Source organism: Myotis yumanensis, unplaced genomic scaffold (assembly GCF_028538775.1).
Source record: "Myotis yumanensis isolate MYYU_CA2020_CCGP unplaced genomic scaffold, mMyoYum1.0.hap1 SCAF_2, whole genome shotgun sequence".
In the NCBI taxonomy this organism is placed as follows: domain Eukaryota; kingdom Metazoa; phylum Chordata; class Mammalia; order Chiroptera; family Vespertilionidae; genus Myotis; species Myotis yumanensis.
This window is the reverse complement of record NW_027223753.1, coordinates 11,280,403-11,307,018: the sequence shown is the minus strand read 5'-3', so window position 1 is coordinate 11,307,018 and position 26,616 is coordinate 11,280,403. Positions and strand designations below refer to the sequence as shown.

The 26,616-nt window shown below is 47.9% G+C and overlaps 1 protein-coding gene across 5 annotated transcripts; it reads left to right on the top strand.

Annotated features, from left to right (window-relative positions):
• The first annotated feature begins 138 nt into the window (after positions 1-138).
• EMC1 (ER membrane protein complex subunit 1) lies at positions 139-25,156 on the top strand. Of its 5 annotated transcripts, none has more exons than XM_070404216.1 (24): positions 139-246; positions 2,854-2,978; positions 3,621-3,686; positions 3,881-3,974; positions 5,041-5,169; positions 5,984-6,110; positions 6,655-6,804; positions 7,107-7,274; positions 7,754-7,825; positions 8,185-8,244; positions 8,875-8,997; positions 9,982-10,078; positions 10,390-10,512; positions 11,128-11,136; positions 12,154-12,353; positions 12,493-12,642; positions 13,293-13,454; positions 13,796-13,915; positions 16,161-16,298; positions 20,117-20,290; positions 20,674-20,884; positions 21,799-21,883; positions 23,263-23,392; positions 23,535-25,156. In XM_070404216.1, the coding sequence occupies exons 1-24, from the start codon at positions 146-148 to the stop codon at positions 23,712-23,714; spliced, it is 2,994 nt and encodes a 997-aa protein (XP_070260317.1). In that variant the 5' UTR covers positions 139-145; the 3' UTR covers positions 23,715-25,156. The 5 variants fall into 5 exon arrangements, with proteins under 5 accessions (XP_070260317.1, XP_070260316.1, XP_070260319.1 ...); XM_070404215.1 differs by having other exon boundaries at positions 8,182-8,244; XM_070404218.1 differs by lacking the exon at positions 11,128-11,136.
• Positions 25,157-26,616: the final 1,460 nt, after the last annotated feature.

Sequence of the window (26,616 nt, the reverse complement as noted above, 5' to 3'; positions counted from 1 at the left end):
GGCGACTCTCCGCGCGTCCGGGGACTTCCGAGTCCTGAGCGCCCCACCGAGGGCTTCGCGTGTGGCCCCAACTCTATGGTTCGCGGCGAGGGCGCCTGCGCGCGGTGCATGCCGGGCCGGCGGCGGGCGGGGCCGGGCTCCCATCATGGCGGCGGCGGCGGCGGTGGCTTGTCGGTTCTGGCTGTGGGCTGCCCTGCTTATCCCTGCGGCTGCAGTCTACGAAGACCAAGTGGGCAAGTTTGATTGGTGCGTGCGTGCGGGGCCCCTTCGGGGAATATGCGGCTATCTGGCCCGCACCTGTCTCCTGCCTGCTAAAGCGAGGGGGGTTGACAGGCAGCAGGACCGGCTAGGTTTCATGACGTGCGGGGCCCAGTGCAATAAAAAACGTGGGACCCTTGTTCAGAAGTGAAGTTTTAAGGTGGCGACAGCAGAGCCTTAAACCAAACGTGGGGGCGCTTCTAGGCCGCCCCGCGAGACTGTGCTGGTCGCAGCCCGGGACGCCGGGTGACGTCCCGCAGGCTCGGGGTCTGGTGGGCGCACGGCTCCGCCGCCCCGTCGGGCCGCTTCTCGGTGACGTCAGGTTCTGACCTGCGTGTCAGAGGCCACAGCGCTCAGGGGACTCTCATGCCTCCTCGAATGGGCATCTCGCGGGCGTGTGAGCAGGACCTTGGGTGTCACCCGTCCTAAACGGAGGCCTCTTTCCTTTCGCCTCCCTTCCCGCCCCACCCAGCTGTGGCCTCAGATCAGGGCCGCGCAAGTTTTACATCGGCCGGAGGTGCCATCCATGGAGGTGCCATTCACTCACTTACACACACACACACACACACACCCACACACCCATCCCTCACCTTCTTCCTTGAGGCCCTGGAGCTGGCTTGCTTTTGTTTGAATCTCAGTTTTGCCATTTAACGGTTGTGTGATCTTGGGAAAGTGACTTGACCATTTTGTGCCGTGTTTTGATGATCTGTAACATGGTTTACTAATACTAATACTGGTACATGACCTCTTACAGTGGTTTGTAAGGATGATCGAGATACTTCCCATAAATTAGCACAGTGCCTGGCTCATGGAGTGCAGTCAGTAAATGTTACCCATTATTGTTGCTGTTCAGGGGGCATTTCAACCTTCAGGTCCCCACTCAGATATCTCCGCTGTGAGGTCTTTTCTGAATCAGGCAAGTTAATTCACGTATTTGTGGAGTGCCTGTAGTGGTCAGTGGTTCTTCCAGGTGCTGTGGATACAGAGATGTGAAGGAGCTTGTGGGGAGGTATACAGCAAGTCCTCACTTAATGCCATTCAGTAGGTTCTGCAATTTTAAACAAAACCACATACATCAAAACCAGTTTTCCCGTAGGCTAATTGATATAAGCAAGAGTTAAGTCCCCACGCAAATTGTTACAATGAAACAACATTATTCCAGGACCTCCTGTATAAGTGTGTGATATAAGACGGGGTGACAAATGTAACATCACATTTTTAATGATGGGGTAAATGCTCACAATATAACATGTATGATTCCAATGTAGCAAATACTAGGCATATGCAATTTACAAGCTGAAAAACAAATGGAAGGAAATACACCAACATGTTCATACACCAACATGTTAATATGTTTATGGTGGTGGTATTTGGGACATTTTTTATTTTCTTCGTTATACTTTTGTATATTTTTCACATTTCTACAATGAGCAGGCATTACTCTATAGTCCAGATAACGATATTTTAAAAGAGAGCATGGGTTTAGAGTCAGAAGATCTTAGTTTTACATTCTGGTTCTGACAGTAATTAGATGACTTCAGCGGACTTTGATTTACTTACCTGTAAAATGGGTAATAATCATCCTGTGTACTTCATGGCATGTTCATTGGATACAGTGAGAGTCAAGTAGTTGGAAATCCTGGCAGAAACTGTCAAATGTAATATAAGCCTGTCTCTCCACTACCAGCTTAGTTTCTTCTTTAAAAAAAAAAACAAAACCAGACCAAACAACATCATGACGAGGAATTCAGTGTAAGCATCATGTGTGATTAATTTGCTAGAGAATGCAGTACTTTATTTTTTTTTATTGCTGACACTATTACAGAATGTCCCCCATTTCCCCCCTCTTTGCCCACATCCACCCAGCCCCTGCCATACCTCCCCTGGCCTTCACCACTCTGTTGGAGAATGTAGCACTTTTTCATTAATAGCAATGTGCAAAAACACCTCCTATGTACTTGATAGTCTGCCATACGAAGCTAATTGCATTCTCTTTATGCTTAGGTAAGAGTGTTGAAAGTGATGAGATATGTATAGTCCCAAGAAAGTATATGAGTAATGGGTCAAATGGATCCTGAACATGGTGTGGGCTAGAAAAGGTTGTAGAGAACAAAGCCTGAACCGGTCTATGGAGTTTTGTTGTAAAATTTGCATCATTTTTTTCTCCAGAGGTCAGTGAAAATAGAAGGAAACGTTGGATTGCATGTTCATGGACAACAGGGTTTGTGCCTCTTCCCTCGTGTGTCCTATGAGTGCCTCGTCCCACTATTAATGACTGCAGAGAGAACCGTAATGTTCGTTCTGGTGGGATGTAGGCCAGGTGCTCTTCGGGGTGGCACTGATCTTGAGATAAACATGTGCTTACATGTAGAAGGAAGGCTTGTATTTTTCATCTGTTAGGGCTATTCTTGTTCCCTTTGCTTCAGACTACATTGTATAGAAATCTGGCTTTGGGTCAGGTCTCCTCATTAACGAACATTTCTCCCATGCCCTAGGATAGGTATGATGCGGATAGCCTGTGTTTGTGCAGTTGTCTTTTTCCAAAGCATTTTGTGCAGTGATGGATTTGGCCCCTCATATTTCCCTTTTCTCTAGGAGACAGCAGTATATTGGGAAGCTCAAATTTGCCTCCTTGGAATTTTCCCCGGGATCCAAAAAGTTGGTTGTGGCCACAGAGAAGAACGTGATTGCAGCCTTAAATTCCCGGACTGGGGAGATCTGTGAGTAAATTTTGTAGGCAGTTAGCTCGGGATGGAATGGCTGACCATAGTGAATCCACAATGGTCTGTGGCTTGCGAAGTCTGCCTGGCTGGTTCCAAGTTAGGGACAAGTTGGCCAAAAGATGCATCTCTTACTGGATTCTGACAACTTATTTTATTTTTTTTAGTCTTGTCATTTAATATATTCCTATTACAGGCCTTTGTAGTTTATTCCCTCAGACCGAGTCCTAACTATTCTTAAAGTAGATATTGCTGCAAAAAACATATTACCCTATTTTGCATTAAAGATTTGGATTGCCACCTTCTCAATTACTTATACTGCGTTTAGGGATTTTTTAGGCACTAAAATCATGGATATGTAATTTATAATCACTGTTTTTCTTGTGAATCATATAGGTTTTATTAATTTTGTCATTACTCATTTACATGCTTGATGAGGTGGTAGTGGAGATGGGAGTGCAGAGACCTCCCCTTGTTACCCAGTGAGTGCGAGTGAGTCATCGCCAGTTCTCTGTAGTCCTTCCCTCCCTTGCAATAAAATTGGGCACCGCTGTGCAAACAAAGACCTGTCTTGTTTTCTCCCACCTGTCTTCTTGGATGCCTCTCTATTTCGTAGTAATGTCTGACTCTCCTGTCTCTCAGTGTGGCGCCATGTTGACAAGGGCACGGCGGAAGGGGCAGTGGACGCCATGCTGCTATACGGACAGGGTAAGCAGAGTCCTGCTTTGCTTCTCTCATGGTGTTGGCTCCCTCTCATTCCTCGCACTGGGTCTGGTAGGGAAAGGAGATGGGGTGTTCCCAAATAGCTCTTACATCACAGGCAAGGTTACCGGTAACAGGCCCTCGGAGGCTACAGAGCTCCAATCTGAGAGATGATGTCACCATGGTTTTTTCTCTTCCAGATGCCGTCACTGTGTCCAATGGTGGGCGGATCATGCGTTCCTGGGAGACTAACATCGGGGGCCTGAATTGGGAGATTACCTTGGACAGTGGCAGGTAGAGGGGAAGAAGCTGTATTTCATCTGGGTGTGGTTCAGGGCTTTGCTGGAGCACAGATCTGTGTGGGTAGCAACTCTGGGTCTTTTGGCTTTTCCCCCAGTGACCACTACAGAGCCAAAGAGCATTAAATGCCCAGTTTTTTATGTGTTTTTGTTGTTGTTTTTTTAATCCTCACCCAAGGATATGTTTTTTATTGATTTTAGAGAGAGGAAGGAAGGGAGAGAGAGAAAAAGAGAAAGAGAGAAACATTGATATGAGAGAGAAACATCAGTCAACCAGTCGCCTCCTATGTGTGCCCAACCGGGATTGAACCCACAACCTAGATATGCCTGACCCTGCATCGAACCTACCACTTTTCGGTTCTCTAACCAACTGAGCCACACTGGCCAGGACGTGATGTTTTTGAGGTTATGGAACACGTGTTTACTCAGCCAGCATTTATTAAGCACCTCTTAGATGCAGAGCTCTGAGCTAGGTGCAGTGTTTATTGTACTTAACTGCTTTTTCTAATCTTACCATGACTTGAGAGCTTTGCAGTGTTGTAGGTACAAGAACATAATATAAAACTTTCAATGTTTTAATTTTGTGTTTAGAGAACAGCTCGAAGTACTGTTACATCTTTGCTAAAGTTGTTTAATAAGATCATGTGCATTAGCTTATGGATCCAATAGTCATTTGTTTGGTAAACACTTGGGGAGCCCCCGGGCAGTGGAAACACACATGTGAATGTGAGTTAGTTTCTGTCATCAAGGAACTTGTTATCAGTTGGGGGAGGCAGGCATGTAGCCCAGTAATGACAATACTGTCTGAGGGGTGCCATGGTGGGGGGTTGGCCTGGTTGCTGTGAAGTTCCCTGGGAAGGTGGGAACAACCCTTAGCAGATTCAGGGGGCTTGAGGGAAGTATTATGACCTAGTGGTTCAAAGAGGCAGAGCCAGGCTAGGATCCAGATGTATTTGAGCCCAAAATCTATTTTCTTGCCTACCCAGCTACAGTGGTAGTGTGCCAGATTGTCTCCTGTAGCCTGAGGCGCTGGGCAGTGCTCACCCTGTACCTGTGCTCAGTTTCCAGGCACTTGGGCTGGTAGGCCTGCAGGAGTCAGTGCGGTATGTTGCGGTCCTGAAGAAGACCACTCTTGCCCTCCATCACCTCTCCAGTGGGCACCTAAAGTGGGTGGAACATCTCCCAGAAAGGTAAGGCTGCCCTCCCACCAGATGATGGCTACCTGGTCCTGCTCTCTACAAGCCCCTCTTTCTCCTTTAGGGTTGAAGCATTTGCTTTGGCCCAGGCTTACCTTATGTTGGGATCATGTGTAGCGTGTTGGGCTCACTAGATCTAGGCCTGAACTCAAGGGCTGTGCTACCTCTGCAGTTGCCATTGCAGTGAGGAGAAACTCTCAAACTAGGCAGGAGAGCCAGTCAAGCAAGGGGACTGACTCTCGTGCTCATGGTCCTACTACTTCTGGCTTTTTGACTTCTAGTTCAAGTCAGACTTATAACAACTCAAGAAGGCCCAGGGTAGGAGCTTAGTGAGATTTGAGATGGTTTCCAGAGGTCCTGGTGGTGGGAAGCATTGAAGCTGAGAAGGAATAGGAGGGAGGGAGGAAAATTCTACTTAGACCACCTCAGGCAGGGACCAAAAAGTCAGATTCCTATAGGAACAACTGCATAGGTAGCAGGCTCTGTGGGGATTCTTGGGAGCTGCAGTGAGCCTGGCCTACCTCAAGGGGGCAGCCTTACTCAGCTGATAGGATGCAGTGTTGGGTAGTGTTGCCACATCTTTTTAAGAAAAGCTAGAAATCTGGTTTTTACATGTAAAATCTCAGTTCTGAATGTGGACAACACATATTTATTAATTGAAATAATAAAAAAGACTGTGTGAGACAAACAAAACCTATTTGGGGACTGAGAGTAGATGACCTCTGGCTGAAGACCTGGCAGCCTAGTCTTGGAGGACCCCTGCCCTGTGGCTGAAGCTGTTGCTCCCTGTTTTTCTTCCCTCTCTTAGTGACAGCATCCATTACCAGATGGTGTATTCCTACGGCTCTGGGGTGGTGTGGGCCCTCGGCATTGTTCCCTTCAGCCACGTGAACATTGTCAAGTTTAATGTGGAAGATGGAGAGATTGTGCAGCAGGTACGGTCAGGCATCTTCCTGAGGAGCCTTGTGAATTGAGAGGGAATAGATAGAGCCCTTCCTTGCACTAGGACCAGAGAACTCAGCTGGCAAAAGCCATTGAAGTTCCCTGTTCCTGTCACTTGGAGGCTGCCTTCTCCTCACCAGGTATTGATTTAAGCCCTGGCATTCGCCCAGAGTGCTCTCCTGTGGTGGCTAAAAGAGTTGCATAGATCCGTTTGTTGCCTACGAGTGTCTTGCAAACTAATATTGTAAAATAATGATAGAGAAACCCCAAATGACAGATAGAGTAAATAAATGCTTATCTGAAGTGTCAGGTATTAAAAAGTAATCTGGCATATTTTTCTAGCATCCAGGTAGAAAATTGGGATTTTTCTCTGGCTTTGGAGCTTTCGAGAGGCTGGGGGGACAGGAAGAACTTTGGAACCAACCATGAAGAACCTTGTGGTTAGGCCTTGGTGGGAACTGGTGGTGACACTGCTGAAGAGCTGAGTGGGAAGTGTAAACATCCTCACTGGCCTCCTGTTACGTGTCTTTCCCATAGGTCAGGGTTTCGACTCCCTGGCTACAGAGTCTCACCGGAGCCTGCGGTGTGGTGGACGAGGCTGTCCTGGTGTGCCCTGACCCGAGCTCACGGTCCCTCCAAACCTTGGCCCTGGAGACGGAGTGGGAGCTGAGGCAGATCCCACTGCAGGTGAGAGGCCAGCACTGCTTCCACTGGCCGGAGGCACAGTCTTTGCCGCTTAGAAAAGTCTCTCTCAGTGTCACTGCTTCCTTCCTGGCCTTGGCAGCTGTTGAGAGAAGGCCGGGCCTCTGGCTGAACTGGTTAAAGGGGAAGTGGGCCACTCCTCTTTGGAGAACCTGAATGGGAACTTCAGAGCCACATGCCACGGCCTAGTTACTTTCATTGGCAAAGTGGGGCAGAGGATGCAGGCCTGGGATGGAAACCTGACTTCTGGGCTTCTAACCCTAACCCTCCGCCCTCTTGTCTCCTAGTCTCTCGACTTAGAATATGCAAGTGGATTCCAACCCCGGGTCCTGTCCACACAGCCCAACCCAGTGGATCCTTCTCGGGCCCAGTTCTTCCTGCAGTTGTCCCCAAGCCACTATGCTCTCCTGCACTACCATCACGGCGTCCTGAGTCTGCTCAAAAACCTCCCACAGGTAACTGCAGGCCGAATGGTGTGCGAGGATTCAGGACCATCCAGCCAAGACATGGATGCTGGAAATCCCTGCCTTTGAAGCTGCAGGCATTTGCTCAGGATAGAAGACATCTTTCCAAAAGTGGCTTGAGAGGGTTTAGCCTTAGAGCAGAAATGGGATAGTTATTCTTCTAAGAGTTATACAGCACCTTTAGAGTAAAACTGGCACCTTCCTGAGTCCTTGGGAAGTGAGGACAGTAATTACAGCTTCCCACAGGTACTGAGAGCTGCGTAGGATTGAGGATTGACTGTGCCTGTGCCGTTTTCAGCTGTAGATGCAGCTAGCCCTTCCTCTGCTCTCCCATGCCCTGGCCATTATACTCTCACGTTGGGAGAACTTTCACTTCCATGGCCAAGGGGCCTTCCTGTAGAGGTGGCCCTCTGGAAGGCTGCTGGCTAGTAAAGGCCCATTTAGGAACTGACACCCTGCTTTCCCCCCAGACTGCCCTAGTGAGCTTTGCCACCACCGGGGAGAAGACAGTGGCTGCAGTCATGACCTGTCGGAATGAAGCGGTGAGTATTGAGAGTAAAGTCAGAACTGGGGGTTTCCTTCGTGTGTCTGCCAGGAGCCCAGGGAACCAAAAGTCTGGGCTAGTCTCCTGGTCACCTTGAGCCCAGGGGGCAGCAGGCTGTTGAGAAGTTAGTTCTATAGAGCTTTCTGTACACCCCCTTGGTCCCCAGGAGTGGACCCTAACATGATGCTTCACTTTCATCTGGGACTATTAAGGGTGGCATAGGCTTTGTGGTTAGGAATGAGAAATTGCGATTTGCCTTCTCCCAAGTGTTGAGAAGACGGGTGAAAGCTTCATTTTGGTAACTGGGAAGTGACGCTTTGGCTCAATTTCCTCGTTCTGTCCTTTTTTCTCTAGCAGAAATCTAGCAGTTCTGAAGATGGGTCACTAGGGAGCTTTTCGGAGAAGTCTAGTCCGCAGGTAGGGTGTGGCATTGGGCACTGTGCCAGACCTAGACCCTGGGGGTCACCCCATGAAGTTGGGGATGCAGCTTAGGCCATGAGCTGGTCTGGAGTTCCAGTCTCAAATGGGGTTTCCTGAATTGTGTAAATGATAGTTCTCTTGATCCTTTTCAGTTGGGAGATTAGGAAGTAGAAACTCTAGAATCTGTTCTTACCCACTTTCTCCTCTGGGCCTTAGTTTCCCCATTTCTTCTGGGCTCCCAGCTGGTAGAATTGTTTTAATCTGCATTTGCACTGGAGCAGAGCATGGGACGCTGGCTGAGACACAGGTTCTTGCTGTGGCTCTTTCTCATCAGCTTTTCCGAAGGTTCTGTCACTTCCCCGCTGACGGTTTTACCTCTTGGGGAAGTCTCTGCTACACTGCACTGGCTGCCTCCGGGACAAGTACAGTGGTTGTAATTTTATTTACTCAGGTGTCTTAGTTCTGCCTTAGGATTTAGCTTTCTTTTCTCTTACTTTCCTTTGCATGTATTTCCTGTCTTGGCCTGGGTTCTTTTGTAGGGTATTGCCCCCCAGTTATTAGACTTCCTTTGGGGGACTTTGCTTTGGGGGAACCCCTCAAGTTGACCTGTGCTGTCTGTTCCCTTAGGACACGCTGGCTTGCTTCAACCAGACCTACACCATCAACCTCTACTTAGTGGAGACAGGTCGGCGGCTGCTTGACACCACAATCACCTTTAGCCTGGAACAGAACGGCACTCGGCCGGAGCGGGTGAGTGGGAGCCTTTGTCTTCAGGCTCCGTCCTGTGGGCTTCTCAGTGTGGGGTTCCCTTTCCTCAGGGCCGGGTCACAGCCACGGGTCCTGGATTAGAGCTCTCTGGACGTGGGTTCTAGTCCTTCCTGACCCACTGACCAGCCACAAATCCCTGTGACTAACAGTAAAAGTGGTACCATTCATTCCAGGTTATCGCTGTGCCAGGCACTGTGCTAAGCTTTTCACGATGCACTAATTGATCTAACCCTCCCATCAGCCTTGTGAGGTGGTTATTACAAACGAGGAAACTGTCCAGAGATTCAGGGCCCTATCCCGAGGCACAGATCTAGCAAGAGGTCGCTAGCCCTGCAGCTGGCGTTCTTCGTTGCTGCCTGTGTTGTCTTGTGCGTGTTCAGTTGTGTTCCTCAGCCTCTGTGGGCTGGGCTTTTGTTTCTGAAATGGGAGGTGTATGCCCTAGCTGGTGTACTCGGCAGTCAGCGCATCGGTCCTAGCACCAAAGGGTCTCAGGTTCAATTTCTGGCCATGGGCTTGTACCTGGGTTGCAGATTAGCTCCCTGGCTCTGGTCAGGTGTGTGTGGGAGGCAACCAGTGAGACACATTGATGTTTCTCTTTCCTTCCCTTCCTCTCTTCCACTCTCTAAAAATCAATGGAAAAAAATATCCTCTATCCTTGGGTGAGGATTAAAAAATAAAATAAAATGGGAAGTGTAATCCTGGCCTCCTGTTTACTTAGTGGGCTGTGATTGGCACATGGTGAATGATATGGGACTCCTTGGGTTTCCTCCATAACAAGGTCTGAGGGCGAGCCTAGCAACATTGTGTTGACTCCTAAGAACACGTGTTATCTTATTGGAGTCCAGGTAATAACTGTATTATTTAGACATCTGATAATGCCATGACCTAGACCTCTGACCTGAATGGTGCTCTGTGAGGCATTTGAATTCTCGCTGACTGCAGTGGTCTTGACTCTTCGGCTTATAGCTGTACATCCAGGTGTTCTTGAAGAAGGACGACTCCGTGGGCTACCGGGCCTTGGTGCAGACAGAGGACCATCTGCTCCTTTTCCTGCAGCAGCTGGGTAAGCGACCCCATTCAGCCCATTTATTTTCGGCCTGCCTGGGAGCTCCAGTCAGACTCTGTTTGGGGCTGTGGACAGGCTTGTGGAAGAGTCCCGCAGAGCGTACCCTGATGTTTTTTCCAGAGCATGTCACCTGCTTTTAAGGAATTCCTTAGCCTTCTTGGCTGGGACATGGAACTTTCTTCCCTTGAGTTACTGAATCCAGCTCTGGCTTCTCTTGAGCACACAAGAGCTGCAGGGCATCCCTGAGCCACCGAGGAGAGTCTCTTCAGGAGGTGAGGGGCCTAGCGTTGTGCCCATGCTCTTTCCAGCAGGGAAGACGGTGCTGTGGAGCCGGGAGGAGTCTCTGGCAGAAGTGGTGTGCCTAGAGATGGTGGACCTCCCCCTGACTGGGGCGCAGGCTGAGCTGGAAGGAGAATTTGGCAAGAAGGCAGGTATGAACCCAAGAGGTTGGGCCAGCAGAGTCGCTGCAGGGGATGCTTTGGGAACGTGTCTGTTAGTTGGACCACTGGCAATGCTGTCTCACAGCATCTCTGGCTTCCAGGGTGCAGCCGGGTGCCAGTCTGATCTGACCCGGCTCTGAGACCAGTTTGTAGTGCTTTGTGGCCATAGGGTTTATGTGCCCATTCTTTTCTGTGAACGGTGTCACCTGCGACTTCCTCTAGGGAAGGGCCTTGAGGAAAAGAAACTTAGTTTAGTATAGTAAGAGCTACCATTGTCTGAGCACCTAAAATTTGCCAGGCACTATGCACCCATTGTCCCCAAAGCAACAGCCATACCTTTCTAGAGACATGACTGGGTTGACTGACCTAGTTGTTGAGGCCAGTGCCCTCTGAGCCCGGCCACATCCTACCCCCCAGGATGGACTCAGTTCCCTCTACTCTGAGCCACTCCTACCCCCACCTCTGTCCCTTCCATCCATTCATCTCGCTGTCCAACAGGTATTTACTGAGGGCCTACTCTGGGCCAGGTACCCTGGTAGGCATTGCCGTTTTCTTAAGCTGAGGATTAATTTGACTTTACTATTTATTTTTGCGGCCTGGATCCAGCGATTCAAGGTAAAATCTGCTTTCTGCCACCTTGTTGCTCATTGCCTGTCCACATGACTAGCTTTTGATCAATTCTTTGTTTTTCCTGACTTGCATCAACAAAGTCTATACTGTGTGTGCGTGGACTGCTATGGCTGTGACTGGTCCTGTTTGCCTCTCACTGCTCTTCCTTGACCTGAATAAACATTACATAAGAAAGGGCACCCCTCCTTTTCAGTGAGCACTTAGCGTGTATCCCACACTGTGTGAAACCCTGTATGTACATCATGTGTCATCTTGCAATAGCCCAGTTAGTGGATTACATGCCATTTAATGATGAGGAACCAGAGGCCAGAAGATCAAGTACATTTCCCAAGGTCACTAAGTTGTAAGCAGTGGAGTTGGGATTTTAACCCAGGTCTGCCAGACGCCAGAGGCCATGCTCTTTACTGTGCAACCTGCTTCAGTGACCAAATCTGCCCTGAGGAGGAGATTTGAGGGTCGTGGTGTCATTGATGGAGTCAGGGGAGAGTGAGTGATAGCCCCGGGAATTGGTTGCAAGTAGGTCTGTTGGATCTGGTCAAACAGTTGACAGAATAGGGGTGAAGCAGTGGGAAATGGAAGTACCCGTTCATGATACACATACATATGCACCCCTGCACCCCACATCCCTCCCTCTGTTGGTTTCATGGCACCCAGATCCTTCCTCTGGCCATTCTGGATGTGGGGCTGTGGTGGAGATGTTCACAGCATGGCTGCATCCTGCATGGCTGATCCCTGACCTCTTAGTCTCCTATTCCAAGATCCAGGCAGGTGCGGTACTATGAGCCAGGTGAGTAGGTTTGGAAGTTCCTCCCTGGCTGTCCCTGAGTATGAGACTGTTGGCATCAGACACAGGACCGCTCCTTGGACGTGCAGCCTGAGGTGTTGAGCCACAGGAGAGAGAGCGACCCCTCGTTAGGAAAAGCAAGTACCCCCTTGCTGGACACACCTAGTCTGGTGGGGAGGGAGCCTCAGCTGTATTTATTACCTTTTCCTTGACACCAGACGGCTTGCTGGGGATGTTCCTGAAACGCCTCTCGTCCCAGCTCATCCTGCTGCAGGCGTGGACCTCCCACCTCTGGAAAATGTTTTATGATGCTCGGAAGCCCCGAAGTCAGATTAAGAATGAGATCAGCATTGACACCCTGGCCAGAGATGAGTTCAACCTCCAGAAGATGGTGGTGATGGTGACAGCCTCAGGCAAGGTGCGGGGGTGAGCCCAGGTCCCAAACCCCCAGAGGCTCCGGGGTGGTGGGGGAGAGCATGGGCTCTAGTTTTCATGGATAGAATCAGTTCTTTGGTTTGTCTTTCTAGTAGTGAGCCAGTTACTTGTTTATCTTGCAGCTTTTTGGCATTGAGAGCAGCTCTGGCACCATCCTGTGGAAACAATATCTCCCCAATGTCAAGCCAGACTCCTCCTTTAAACTGATGGTGCAGAGAACCACTGCTCACTTCCCCCACCCCCCACAGTGCACCCTCCTGGTAAAGGACAAGGTGAGGCCACCTCTGACTTGAACCAAAGTGGTGTGCTTTTTGGTGTTTAGTAACTTAAATTTCTCCTAAGCCCTTAGAATTGTATGAGTGTTAAAGATTAGTATTCTGGGGTTAGAGCTCTGTTTCTTCCAGTTTTTTCCTGAGTGGAGGAACCATCCAGGACTGAGGTGGGAGTGACTGGAAAGTGGGGGTGACTTTACCAGATGTGTAGTAAGCCAGCTCGTCTTCTTCCCAAGCATAGGCGGCTGGTGGTAGCTGAGTGGCTGTTTTCTCGTCTGTAGATGAGAGACAGCAGGACACAAAGCTACTAGTATTTGTATCCCTGCTTCCCAGAATTAGATGGATTTTTGTCAGTTCATTCTGGAACTGTCAGAAGGGAGCTGGGAAGCGTTCTGCTGGAATGGCTGCCCTGGGGTTGCTGATTTGGTTATTGACCATTTTATTTGCCCCTCAGCCTGCCCAGTTCTTGGTTAGCTTGGAGTCAAGAGGAAGTTTATTTTCCTTTTGACACATTAGCCTTGGGGACCATTCACCTTCAGCCAGGACTAAGGAAAGACTAAGGAATGCAGCACAGTTGAGCTCCAGTCCCAGATTGACTCCTAGGATGTGCATTCTTTCCACGGTGGAATCTGACAGTCTGCCCGTTTCAGGAGACAGGAATGAGTTCTCTCTACGTCTTCAATCCCATTTTTGGGAAGTGGAGTCAGGTGGCTCCCCCAGTGCTGAAGCGCCCCATCTTGCAGTCTTTGCTTCTGCCCATCATGGATCAAGACTATGCCAAGGTGCTGCTGTTGATAGACGATGAGTACAAGGTACGACATAGAGTGGCGGGGGACACCCACATAGTTGGGTGTGGGGCGGGGTGGTCAGACAGCAGCCAGTGGGCCAGAGCTGGGGCTGTCTGCAGTCAGCACACAGTTGGGCTTGTAGGGCATCTCTAAGCGACTTGATTACTCTTTCTGCACTGATGAAGATTCAGGGTCTTAACAGATCTAAATTTAAGCCCTAATTGAGTTCAGTAGACTAATTCTTTAAGGCTTGCTGTTTTATTAAGGCTTTCTTTGATGGGAAATAGTAATAGTAATTGAGAAAGTGCTTAGAGACTCCTGACCTTTTCCTTTAACTCTTTTCTTGGGCTCTATGGATGTTCAAGGTCACGGCTTTCCCAGCCACTCGGAATGTCTTGCGACAGCTTCATGAGCTAGCCCCTTCCATCTTCTTCTACTTGGTGGATGCAGAACAGGGACGGCTGTGTGGATATCGACTTCGGAAGGTAGGGAAGGGGCATCCAGGCAGGACGCTTCAGGGAGAGATGTGGGTGTTTTCTGGTTATTTGGCTAAAAAGTCAATTATGCTATTCATTCTATTGAAAATTTTGATCAGCATAGTCCTGATGTCTGATTCAAAGTAATTTTCATATTTATTGAGAGGCTACCACATGGCAGGCATGGTTCTAGGTGCTGTGGAAAAAGCAGTCAACAACAAAGTCTGCTCCCATGGAGTTCTCATTCTCATTCCTTTTCTATGGCAGTGAGAAGGGACATTGTTCTCCATTTGGGGGAAGGTAGGAGGTGGGAATGGGGGTTGAGTAATAGTACTTTCTATATGAATGTGGTGTTACTAACTCACTCTTGATAGAATGTGTGCTTTGAGTTTTACTTCAGAAATGGGATAGATTTGCTCTGACCCTGACGTACTTGAGTCCAATTCTTACAAACAGTGATACACAGTGTTTCTGAGGCCCAGCTCGGAGGTTCATACGGGCCTGGTCTTGGTCTCACTAGCAGGGCTGCATAGAGGAGTAATTTGTGGCCTCACCAGACGGTCCTTCAGTCCTGTCCCTCAGGGCCTTTGGAGAGGTACTATAATATAGAGATTAGGAGCTTGGACCCAACTGCCTGTGTGTGAAACCTCACTTACTAACTGTGACCTTGGGTGGAGGATTTCTCTGCCTCTGCTTTCTTGTCTATGAAACAAGATGATAATGGCACCTACCTCATAGGGTTAGTGTGAGGAGCAGGGACCTAATACATATAAATCACATAAAGCGATGCCTGGCACATGGTAAATGCCATCTAAATGTATTATCTGTTGTTTTAAAATGCAGTGCCCTTTTCTCACATTTTGTAACAGCCAACCTTTCAGATAAACAGCATAGGAAATGGTCTACCCAGAAAATACATTCTGTACCCTTGTGAGTGAAAATAAATTGCCCTTCCAAGTTGATAAAAAGGAGACCCTGAAAGAGACAGTTCTTTGTGGATACAGGGGAGCAAACTGGAGTGTGGGTGTCATGAATCAGTGGAATCCTGAGGATGTCATCGGAGTAAGTGGTGGCCAAGGGCAGACAAAGGAGGGAAAGCTGCATGGGGAGCAGGCCAAGGATGTCTTACAGTCTGACCTCTGAGTGAGTTGACTGGTGACCTTGCTCTCTCGGGATGTTTTTCGTTGTAAAAGATTAAATTGACGCAGAAGCGCAGAAGCGCAGAAGCAAAATGTGAGCAGACCCTTTCCACCCTGCTCCCAGCTGCTTTCCCAGATGGAAGGCCTGTCAGGAGTCGGCTGTGCATCTTTCACGGTCCTTCTGTGTATTCACAACACTGTGTAAGCAGCTGTGTGGGCCATATAGATATGTGATTCATAGATGTTTCTTCTCAGTGAAATGTAATTGACCTGCATTTATTAATAGGATTTTTTATTTTTCATCTCTTATTATTATTATTATTATTATTTTTAATATATTTTATTGATTTTTTACAGAGAGGAAGGGAGAGGGATAGAGAGCCAGAAACATCAATGAGAGAGAAACATTGATCAGCTGCCTCCTGCACGCCCCCCACTGGGGATGTGCCCGCAACCAAGGTACATGCCCTTGACCGGAATCGAACCCGGGACCCTTGAGTCCGCAGGCTGACGCTCTATCCACTGAGCCAAACCGGTTCTGGCCATCTCTTATTATTTTGTTAAACCCATGTTTAAATGAAAGTATAATGCTAAGAAAAACCCAGAATTCTGAGGTTATAGCTCAGTGACCTTTCAAAAGGGAACATTTGCGTACATGGCAGTCAGATCAGGAAGCAGAATGGCACCAGCATCCCACCCAGGTGGCCCTTGTGTGCCTTTCCCCTTCCCCTGTAGTAACATTTAACCATACAGATTTGCGTATAGTTTCCTGTGAGTAAAGAACCTTTCCTATAGTACTTCGAGGTCCCTGCCAGCTCGGTCATTCACTGCTGGCCCAGGATACGGATTCTTTGATTTTAGTAATGAGTGGTAAACTTTCTTTGGATATTTCCTACTCAGATAAACAATGGGGAGCTATTGAATAAGTTTTCTGCTTTCTTAATGTTATATTTTTAAGTCAAACTGTGAGTTCTAAAACTTCTTTCATAAACCAGAACCTTCTTCCAGCACAAAGGCTGCAGGTAATGAACTGTAGGGCGTGTCCAGCTACTGCAGTCTCCAGTCTAGGCATAGCCTCCTGACTACAAGCACCGGCTTTGTTGCCTTTGCTCCAGGATCTCACCACTGAGCTGAGTTGGGAGCTGACCATTCCCCCAGAAGTACAGCGTATCGTCAAGGTGAAGGGGAAGCGCAGCAGCGAGCACGTTCATTCCCAGGGCCGTGTGATGGGGGACCGCAGCGTGCTCTACAAGGTACGACACAGCAGCCTGGTATAGAGTAGGAGAGCAAGGGTTTCAATTCTGGCTCTAGGATTTGTAGGTGCATGATCTCCAGTGAGTCATTTAATCCCTTTGAGCCTAAAGTATTATCTGTGAAATGGGTACACTGTGCCCTTCTAGGGTGGTCGTGATGATGCCCTGAGAGACTCATGCTTAGCCTAGGGCCTGGCTTATGGCCATTGCCCAGTCAATGTTAGCTATTATTATTAGTGACTAGAGGCTTGGTGCATGGATGGGGTCCCTCGGCCTGGCCGGTGATCAAGGCCTATCAGGGGGCCAGCCAGCTGGGAGGAGGGACCCCGGGAGGTTGGCTGGCCAGCCAGCGCGCCGCCCCTCCCCCCCCATTGGGGCCGATGGGGAGGCCGGCTGGCTGGGGGAAGAGGCTACAGGAGGTTGGCAGTCTGGCGGGGGTGAGGGGCCTTGGGAAGTTGGCTGGCCAGGGGGAGGGGCCTCGGGAGGATGGCCAGCTTGGGGAAGGCCGCAGGAGGACGGCCAGCCGCAGGAGGTTGGCTGTGGGAGCGCACTGACCACCAGGAGGCAGCTCCTTTGTTGAGCATCTGCCCCCTGGTTGTCAGTGTGCATCAGAGCGACTGGTCGATCGGTCGTTCTGGTCGTTCAGTTGTTACAATCACTTAGGCTTTTATTTATTTTTTTATTTTATTTTTTAAAAATATATTTTATTGATTTTTTACAGAGAGGAAGGGAGAGAGATAGAGAGTTAGAAACATCGATGAGAGAGAAACATCGACCAGCTGCCTCCTGCACATCTCCTACTGGGGATATGCCCTTGATCGGAATCGATCCTGGGACTCTTCAGTCCGTAGGCCGACGCTCTATCCACTGAGCCAAACCGGTTTCGGCCACTTAGGCTTTTAGATAGATAGATAGATAGTACTGATAGAACTGTCTGGGGTTAAACCTCAGCTGATTCATCAGAAAGCCCGTCTCTATGATCCAGCACTCTAGTTACTAGTAAGGGGTGGGAGGTGGAGAAATGACTAGTGGGCTGCAGAACTGTCCTATGAGAGCATGTAGTCACTGTAGTAATGGACATTAATTCCATCCCCCAGCACAGCAGAGACTGAGCTAGGGGGAGATGTCATAGAGCAGGGTACCACGACCAGAACTTGACGGGAAGTTCATTCGCCAAGCGTGAGGCAGCGCGCAAGCCTCCGGTTGGGCTGTCCAGGTTCAGACTAGGCTCTGCCGCAGACTAACTGTTCATTGTGGGTCATTCGCTTAGGCTTCCTGACTTCTGTTTTCACTGATGTAATGGAGATTGTAGCCTGTGTCATAGGATTACTTTGAAGATTAATGATAACATATAACGTGATTAGAATGGTGTCCTCCACACAGTTAGCATTGTTATCAGTGCTGCCAGCTTGAAATCTTTACTGATGGATGCCTTCCATGTGACCGCAGTATTTTGCTTGTTCAGAATGACCAAAATAATACATATTCTGAAGTACATTTTGACTTGTACTAAAAAAAAATTACTGTGTAATTTCATTTGTACGAGGTAAATATGCTAGAATACTTGTGCTTTCATATGTTGAAGGCATAATAAGAATAGGGCTTTTTGGATTCATATTCATTATGCAAATTTTTAGGTTAGTCTCTTTTTTAAATAAACTTTTTTTTGGGAGGGGCTTAATTTTAGACTTACAGAAAGGATGCAGTACTCCATAGAATCCCATAAGCCCCTTCTCTAGTTTCCCCTTGGGGACCATAGTACATCTGTCTAAACTAAGACATCAACATTGGGGCAAGACTGTTAACTAAACTCCAGTCTTTATTTGGGTTTCGTCAGCTTTTCTATTAATGTCCTTTTCTGCCCCAGGATCCAATTGAGGGCTCCACCTTGCATTTAGTTGACAGTTTTGCATGACCTTGATCGTTTGAAGAGTATTAATCAGGTGTTTTGTAGAATGTCTCTCAGTTTTGGTTTGTGTGATGTTTTTCTCATGGTTAGACCATAGTTACGGAGGTGAAGTGGACTTATTATTTGTTTGAGTGCCAGGTACTCTAGACACTAAGATACATCAGTGAACAAAATAGACATTTCCTCTCCTCGTGAGGCTCTCTCATTGTATTTGGAAGAGGCCAATAAAGAAAGTAGACAGGTAAGTTAGAGGACAACCAGTTTCATAGAAAAATCCGGCCGAAACCGGTTTGGCTCAGTGGATAGAGCGTCGGCCTGCGGACTGAAGGGTCCCAGGTTCGATTCCGGTCAAGGGCATGTACCTGGGTTGCGGGCACATCCCCAGTGGGAGATGTGCAGGAGGCAGCTGATCGATGTTTCTCTCTCATCGATGTTTCTAACTCTCTATCTCTCTCCCTTCCTCTCTGTAAAAAATCAATAAAATATATTTAAAAAAAAAAAAAAATCCGAAGCTACGAAGAGGGAAAGGGAGCTTAGAATTGAAGGGGATACATTTAAAATAGGGTGGTTAAGGGGGGGGGGGGGGTGTCTCATTGAGAAAATGACACTTAAACTTGAAGGAGTGAGGAGTGGGGAAAAGCCTTCTGGACAGAAAAATCAGAGCATGCCTGGAGTGTTCTAGAAACAGCAAGGAGGCTAGCGGGACTAGAACGGCGTCTTTGAGGAGGAGAGTCTGGGCTGCTCAGGTCAGGAGGTGACAGGGCCAGATCACAGGCCATCGCTCTGGCCTTTTGGCCGAGACAGAGCCACGGGGAAGTTTTGAGCAGAGAAGTGACAGAAGTGACTGAGGTGTAACAGGTTCATTTGGCCTGCTGTGTCAAGATGAGCCTGTCGTGGGCCAAGGGGTAGAGCAAGCAGACAGTTAGGCTGTTGTAATAATCCAGGGGAGATGATGGGTTGGTGACAAAGGATCTGATTCCGGATACTTTTGAAGGTGGAGCAATAGGATATGTTGATGCATAGGATGTGTGTGTGTGTTAGAGAGGAGTTGAGGATGACTTAGAGGTTCTAGGTCTAAGACACGCATGGGGAGCTCTGAGAGGGAGCAGGTTTTAGCAGGGGTGGAACAAGAGTTCAGTTGGGGCAAGTCAAGTTTAAGATAAGACATCTAAGAAGATATACTGAGCTGGCAGTCTGTTAGTCAAGTCTGGAGTTCAGGGAGAGGTCTGGCCCAGATACATAAAGTTGGGCATTGCCAGCACCCATAGATGGTGTGAAAGCCATGAGATGGTCGCCATGAGAGCAAGTATAGATGGAAACGTATAAGAGATCAGGAGATGAGGAGGAACCTGCCAGAGAGATGAGAAGGCGTGGCCAGTAAGGCAAAAAGAAAACCAGGGAGCATGTGTCCTGGACGCCAGGTGGAGAAAGTGCTTCAAGCAGGAGTGATCCCGTGTCACATGGTACTAGTAGGTCATGTAAGGAGAGAACTGAGTCTTATCCGTTGACTCAGTGATAGGGAGGACACTGGTGGAGAGAAATAGCATTGCTGGAGCAGCGTCCTTAAACCAGCGAATGGGTAGTATCTTGAGTTACCAATGTCTGTGACTTGAGCAGGTTGCTTAACTCCTGTAAGACATTGCATCTTGAAATGTGGGCAATAATAGCTACTTTGCAAAGTTGTTTATGGATTCAGTGAAATGAGTAGGCAAAGCACATGGCATGGCACTCAGCAGACACTAAACGAGTGCAGCGGTGACAAACTCTAAACAGGAAGCTCTTCTAACCAGGAAACCTGATTGCTTTGCCAGACCAGTGAACTCCAGGTTTGCCTCCCTCCAGGGCTCCCCGTGGTGTGGAGCCCATGATGTGCCACTGTGGTTCTGAGGAGCTTTTCTCTTCTCCCCAGAGCCTGAACCCCAACCTGCTGGCCGTGGTGACGGAGAGCACAGACGGGCACCACGAGCGCACCTTCATCGGCATCTTCCTCGTGGACGGTGTCACTGGGCGCATCGTCCACTCCTCCGTGCAGAGGAAGGCCAAGGGCCCCGTCCACATCGTGCACTCAGAGAACTGGGTGGTGGTAAGGACTCGCAGATGAGCTCGTGTCACCATCAGGGACACTGCACTCTGTGTGTTGCATCATTTGTGAGACAGGGATAACAGTCACCTTTCGTCTAGCTTACAGCAGCATCTGGCACATAGTAAGCACTCAGATGTTAGCTATTATAATTCCAATTTCCAAGAATCTGGAGAATTCTTTGTTTCCTGTGGTGAACTCTGGGTAGCCTAGAGACAACTACTCTGAAAGCTAGTAAACTTGTTAGCAAGGAAGAAAACTGGGTGCTGGGTGGTTTCTCTCCTTCGTGGGCATGTAGCCAATCAGAAAGATGTCTTCCCATGTAATTTCCCCTGCCCAGTTGGACTAGCAGCTGAGCCCCTCGCTGCCCCCTCTTCTCTCTGCAGTACCAGTACTGGAATACCAAGGCCCGGCGCAACGAGTTGACCGTGTTGGAGCTCTACGAGGGCACTGAGCAATACAATGCCACTGCCTTCAGCTCCCTGGACCGTCCTCAGCTGCCCCAGGTCCTCCAGCAGTCCTACATCTTCCCTTCCTCCATCAGTGCCATGGAAGCCACCATCACAGAGCGGGGCATCACCAGCCGACACCTGCTTAGTGAGTGACTGGGGCTGGAGGGTCTCTGGGGTGACTGGGTCTCTTAGGCAGCTGCACTGAAGGACAAAGCCAGGGATGCATTGCTGGCAGAGCCACGTTTGATCATCATTAGGGATGGTTAGTGAGGAGGGTTTATTTCAGCAGGAAAAGTTCCTCTTCTGGCTTTGCCATCCATAAAAGATGATACGTTTTTTAATTCTCATTTCTGATGAACCAGTTTGTTCTGCATTTTTACTTCGCTCATAAAGGTGAGCCCTGATATCATTCCTAACAGATGGCCTGTGCTGACTGCAGATACTGGCACGGTTCGGTCTCGTCCTTATGTAGTTCAAGCTCAGGACTTAGTGATGGTTAGCAAGCTGCTCTGTCTGGTTGATTTTACCAAAGACATTTAGGACTCAGAGCTTATCAGACACTTGGTACTATTTTATTCTCAAATACGAGGAGGACAGACCTTTTGGCAGTTTCCCGTTAAGCCCCACTGTTTCTGAATCAAACAGCTCTCCTGTCCTGTGTCCTCCCTGGCCTTGCTACTGCACTGGCGCAGGGGCTTGTTTGGCTCATGGGAAGGAGGCTCATTGGTCGGGGCAGGTAGTATTGGAGCGAAAGGAGGAGATGAAGAGATCTGAGAGGCCTTCCGTGCTCATCTCTCTCATCATTACCCATTTCTAATTCTAAAACTTTATTTCCTGATGTCTCAGGATATGTGAGGAAACCAATATTTTCAAAAGTGGGAACCTTCATTCAGACACATGCGTATTATTAGATTATGGTTTTAGGCCATTTAGGAGCTTCAATGACCCCCCCTCCCTTTTTAACTCAATATTAAATTTCTGTGATAGTGACATTTTTGTAGCTAGACCTAATCTGGGGTTGATTGGTGTGAACATACACTTTGACTTCTTTCTGTGCAGTTGGACTACCTTCCGGAGCCATTCTTTCCCTCCCTAAGGCCTTGCTGGATCCCCGCCGTCCTGAGATCCCAACAGAACAAAGCAGGTGAGACCCCTGTGGCAGTGTGAAGGCTCTGACCATAAGGAACTTAACCTGTAGGTCACCTTTGGTCCTCAGTCTGGTACATGCTGTCCTGCTGTGCTGGGACCTGGGGATGTAGCAGTGAACAAGTCTGACAAATATGTCTGCCCTCATGGAGTTACATTCTGGTTGGGGAGATGGACAGTAAATAAGATGAAATGTTAGCTACTCATAAATGCTGAGGAGGAAAAAAGCAGAAAGGGGACTGGGGTTATACAGGGTTAGGGGGTATGTGTGGTTGAACTTCTGCAAGTGTGGCCAGGGGAAGCCCCTCTGAAATGGTGACTTGATTGAAGACCAGAAGGAGGAAAGAAGCTAGCCTTATGGAGGCCTGGGGGCACTTTTCAGGCAGAGGGAAGAGCCAGTGCAAATGCCCTAAGATCATGTCAGTGAGTTAGAGGGAGGGTGGGAGGCCAGTGGGGCTAGAGTAGCTGGTGGTGGGGAGACGGAAATGAGGTCAGGGAGGAAATGGGGGTTGGGTCCTGTAGGGAATACAATAGCTTGCCACTGTTAGTATGTATTTGAATAATTCCACCATCGTTTCTCGCACCCATCCTGAATTCTTTTCCCTTAGGGGTCTGAGAAACTGGGCAGCAGAAGGCACAATATATCTGTTTTTGCACAAAGAGAAAAGGAAAGAGAGGGGGGATGGTTTAGAGCAGTGATGGCGAACCTATGACACGCGTGTCAGAGGTGACACGCGAACTCATTTTTTGGTTGATTTTTCTTTGTTAAATGGCATTTAAATATATAAAATAAATATCAAAAGTATAAGTCTTTGTTTTACTATGGTTGCAAATATCAAAAAATTTCTATATGTGACACGGCACCAGAGTTAAGTTAGGGTTTTTCAAAATGCTGACACGCCGAGCTCAAAAGGTTCGCCATCACTGGTTTAGAGTGAAGAGAGAATAAGAGTGAGACTATGGGGGGTGAGAGAGGGGAGGATAAACCTGGGGAAGAGATATGGGGTGATAACAGGTTTTCCAGAGGAGTGTAGACAGGCACTCTGGGTTGAAGGGCAGGAATTGGCCCAGTGGCTCAGTGTTTTAGTTTTAAAATGGCTTTGACTTTCCTCCCCTGGTGTGAATACTGTTGTCTGTATGTTATTTGTTTTTAGATTTAGAACAAGGTAGGAATCCAGATCTCAGTCTTAGTCTCCACGCAGCTTGCTTTCTTACAGCCTTCCTAACAGTTAGCTGCTAAATTTTTAACTCCCTAGTAGACTTTGAAGGAAGATGTGAGGCTAGATATGTGGCCTGGAAAGCTCCCAGGACTCTGAAAGGGCAGCCAGGGGATCACCTTACAGCAGTTTGAATGCCGTCCCGACTGATGTTTTGCAGAGAGGAGAACCTAATCCCGTATTCTCCAGATGTACAGATACACGCAGAGCGATTCATCAACTATAACCAGACAGTTTCTCGAATGCGCGGTATTTACACTGCTCCCTCAGGCCTGGAGTCCACTTGTTTGGTGAGTAAAGCCCACAGCCACCCAGCTGTGACAGCCCTTGGGGACACAGCTGAGGGTTCCATTTCCTTTCCTACCTGAGGTTGAGGTTGTGTGGATCACTGGCTGCCTTTCTTATCCATTTTTCTTTCCGTCTGCCTTCCAGGTTGTGGCCTATGGCCTGGACATTTACCAAACTCGAGTCTACCCGTCCAAACAGTTTGATGTCCTGAAGGATGACTATGACTATGTGTTAATCAGCAGTGTCCTCTTTGGCCTGGTGTTTGCCACCATGATCACGAAGAGACTGGCACAGGTGAAACTCTTGAATCGTGCCTGGCGGTAAAGACCCAAGATCTGCCCGAGTGTGGAGAGCCGAGGGAGAGTCAGCAAAGCTCCAGCTGCAGTTTGACAGGGTGAAGGAGGATGTGTGGGCGCTCATCTTAGCTAAGAGTTGTGGGGGAGAAGATGGACTCCCATGGAGACTCCTTTTGGGATATGTCTGGTGCCATCGGTGGATGGAGGTTGAACTCTCTCTCAGCTGAGAATCTCAAAGCATCTTGAGGGACTTTCCCCTGAAGTCCAAAGGCCATTGCCCTATTTCCTCTTTGTCCATCTATGAATGTCCTGTGTGTTTTTTTAAGAGCTCCCAACAGAGTTTTCTTTTTTATGAGGCCTGTTCAAATGGATTTTGGTTTGCCTCCTGTTTCCCAGGTTAAATTAGAAATCTTTCTGTGTCCCTGCTTCTTGCTTGGGTGGGAAGGGAACTCTTACTGACCACTCCACCTTTACTGTTTACATTGGGAGGAAGAAGATCCGTCCTTCGCTAAAGTTTGAGCACTGATCCAGCCTCTTGTGGCTTCTCTGCACAATAACTCCTGGTTGAGGAATCTATATTTGGTGTCAGACTTATTTTAATGAAGCCTCTAGTTTCATGTTCTCATTCAGGTTGGGCCACATAGTCTTTGTTTCAGTTTATTAAAAGCCAAGTGTGTAAATAGCATCTTGGTTTGTGGATCACTGCCCAGGTCTTTCACCTAAGGCATGTGCAGGCTGAGGCCTTTTAATACTACTGAATTGTCTGAACCTTGAAGAGATTTCAGGGGAGGGAGGAGCTAACCCGCCTGTTTGCAGTACCTCATGATCTCTCATTTCACCCACAGCCTGGTCTCGCCATCTGATAACCTTGTTAGAGAAAGTCGTCCTGTTTAAGAACCTCATTATTTATTTTTAGTTTTATATAAATTGACCTGTGTGGGTCACTAGATTGCTCTTAAAATGAGATTTCAAATCTTACGGATCTTTAAGGAATGGAGAAAAAAAAAGGCAGAGGTAGGAAATTGGCATTTTGTGGGTGAGGCATTGCCGATTAGCTGTTGTCTCTGCTGCAAAAGAAAGATGTCCTTGCCGAAGCCGGTTTGGCTCAGTGGATAGAGCGTCAGCCTGCGGACTGAAGGGTCCCGGGTTTGATTCCGGTCAAGGGCATGTACCTGGGTTGCGGGCACATCCCCAGTAGGAGATGTGCAGGAGGCGGCTGATCGATGTTTCTCTCTCATCGATGTTTCTGACTCTCTCTCTCCCTTCCTCTCTATAAAAAATCAATAAAATATATTTTAAAAAGAAAAAAAAAAGAAAAAGAAAGATGTCCTAAAAATGTTCCCTTGTTCCTGGATTTGGGGAATAATGCGGCTTTTCTTTACTGTGAAGAATGAAATGTACAAAGTAGACCTCTAGCCCTGTTGGGGGAGAGGTACATTCAAGCGTCTGAATAAAGTGAATGACAAACGGCACTGTTTAAGTCCTTTTTTTGTGGTTTAGGAACACTTTGAGGCTACTCTTATATTAGAGGGGACAAAAAGCAGTGCAGAAATGGTTTTTAGAAAACTTTAAAAAAATAAATTTTTTTGATTTCAGAAAGAAAGGGAGAGGGAAAGATAGAAACATCAATGATGAGAGAGAATCATTGATCTGCCTCCTGAACGCCCCCTACTGGGGATCGAGCCTGCAACTGGGCATGTGCCCTGATCGGGACTCGAACCTTGACCTCCTGGTTCACATGCTGAGGCTCAACTAATGAGCCCCACCGGCCAGGCTTCTCAGTATTTCTGAACCTTGAAGCAGCACTCACTTCTGACCAGCTATGCTCAGCCTCTACCTGTGGCTTTGGACTCTCTGATGGGGTTTTCTCCTCCTCCTCTTTTTCTGTGCATCTGCCCCCGTCTCTTCATTAACTAGGTTGACTTTGGGGCCACCTGCAAGGAATGTTTCACTTGAAGGAGAGTCCTTAGTATTGTGGATGTCATTTTTTTTAGTTTGGTCAACATACATGATCTCTTGGTGTAAAGTTTACAGCTAAATTCAGTGATTTTTAGTCCCTGTTGGGAATAATGTAAAATGGTTTATGGCTTTTGTTAATGTTTCCTTAACCTTTGACTCTGAACAGTAATTAGTTATTGGTGAATGTGCATGAATTAAACACAGAATTATAGTTTTAAATTTTGGGGGAGGAGGAGAGGGGTTAAATAGTAATGTGTTTTGCCCCACCCACCCTCTTCTTAAAACTGTAGCTTATTGATTTAATGCCACTTTTGCAAGGGGCTGATATTTGCTCCCCTTCCCCTACCTCCAACAGTGAAGGGTGAGCATGCTCTTATGCAGATAATACAGTTTTATCACTGACCCTCAATTTGATAAGTACCAAAACAAGTTATAGAGTTTAAGCTTTTCTGAAACCCAAATAATTTTTGTTAGCATTCCTCCAATATTTATTTTGCTTAGAGTCTACAATTCTAAATTGGGGGTCGACTCATTCTGCCTTTCTCTATGGAGTAGAATTCTGGGCCTTGACTATTTTGTGTGCCCTGGAGCAGACGTGAAACTTCTTTAATCATTCCTTTGGCCTCTGATTAGCCATAAATCTTTGTCAGGCTCTTTCATTTTAAAGAGAGGATGTTACTCCTCTCCTCTGCTTTAAAGAGTGTGAAACTATATAGCTCCATGTTCTTGAGCACAAACAGAAGATACGCCCCAGGAAGGTTAATGTAGACCTCCTTGGCCAGTATCTCACCTCCTTACAAAAAGCACTTGGTTGAAACAGACCCATAGACACTGAGAGCAGACTGGTGGTTGCCAGAGGGGAGGGAGATGAAGGCGGGGGGCGGGGGGCCGCGGGGCGGGGAAGGTCTGGGAGAAAGAAGTGAAGCAATTTATAAGTACAGATTGGTACTACAAAATAGTCATAGGGATGT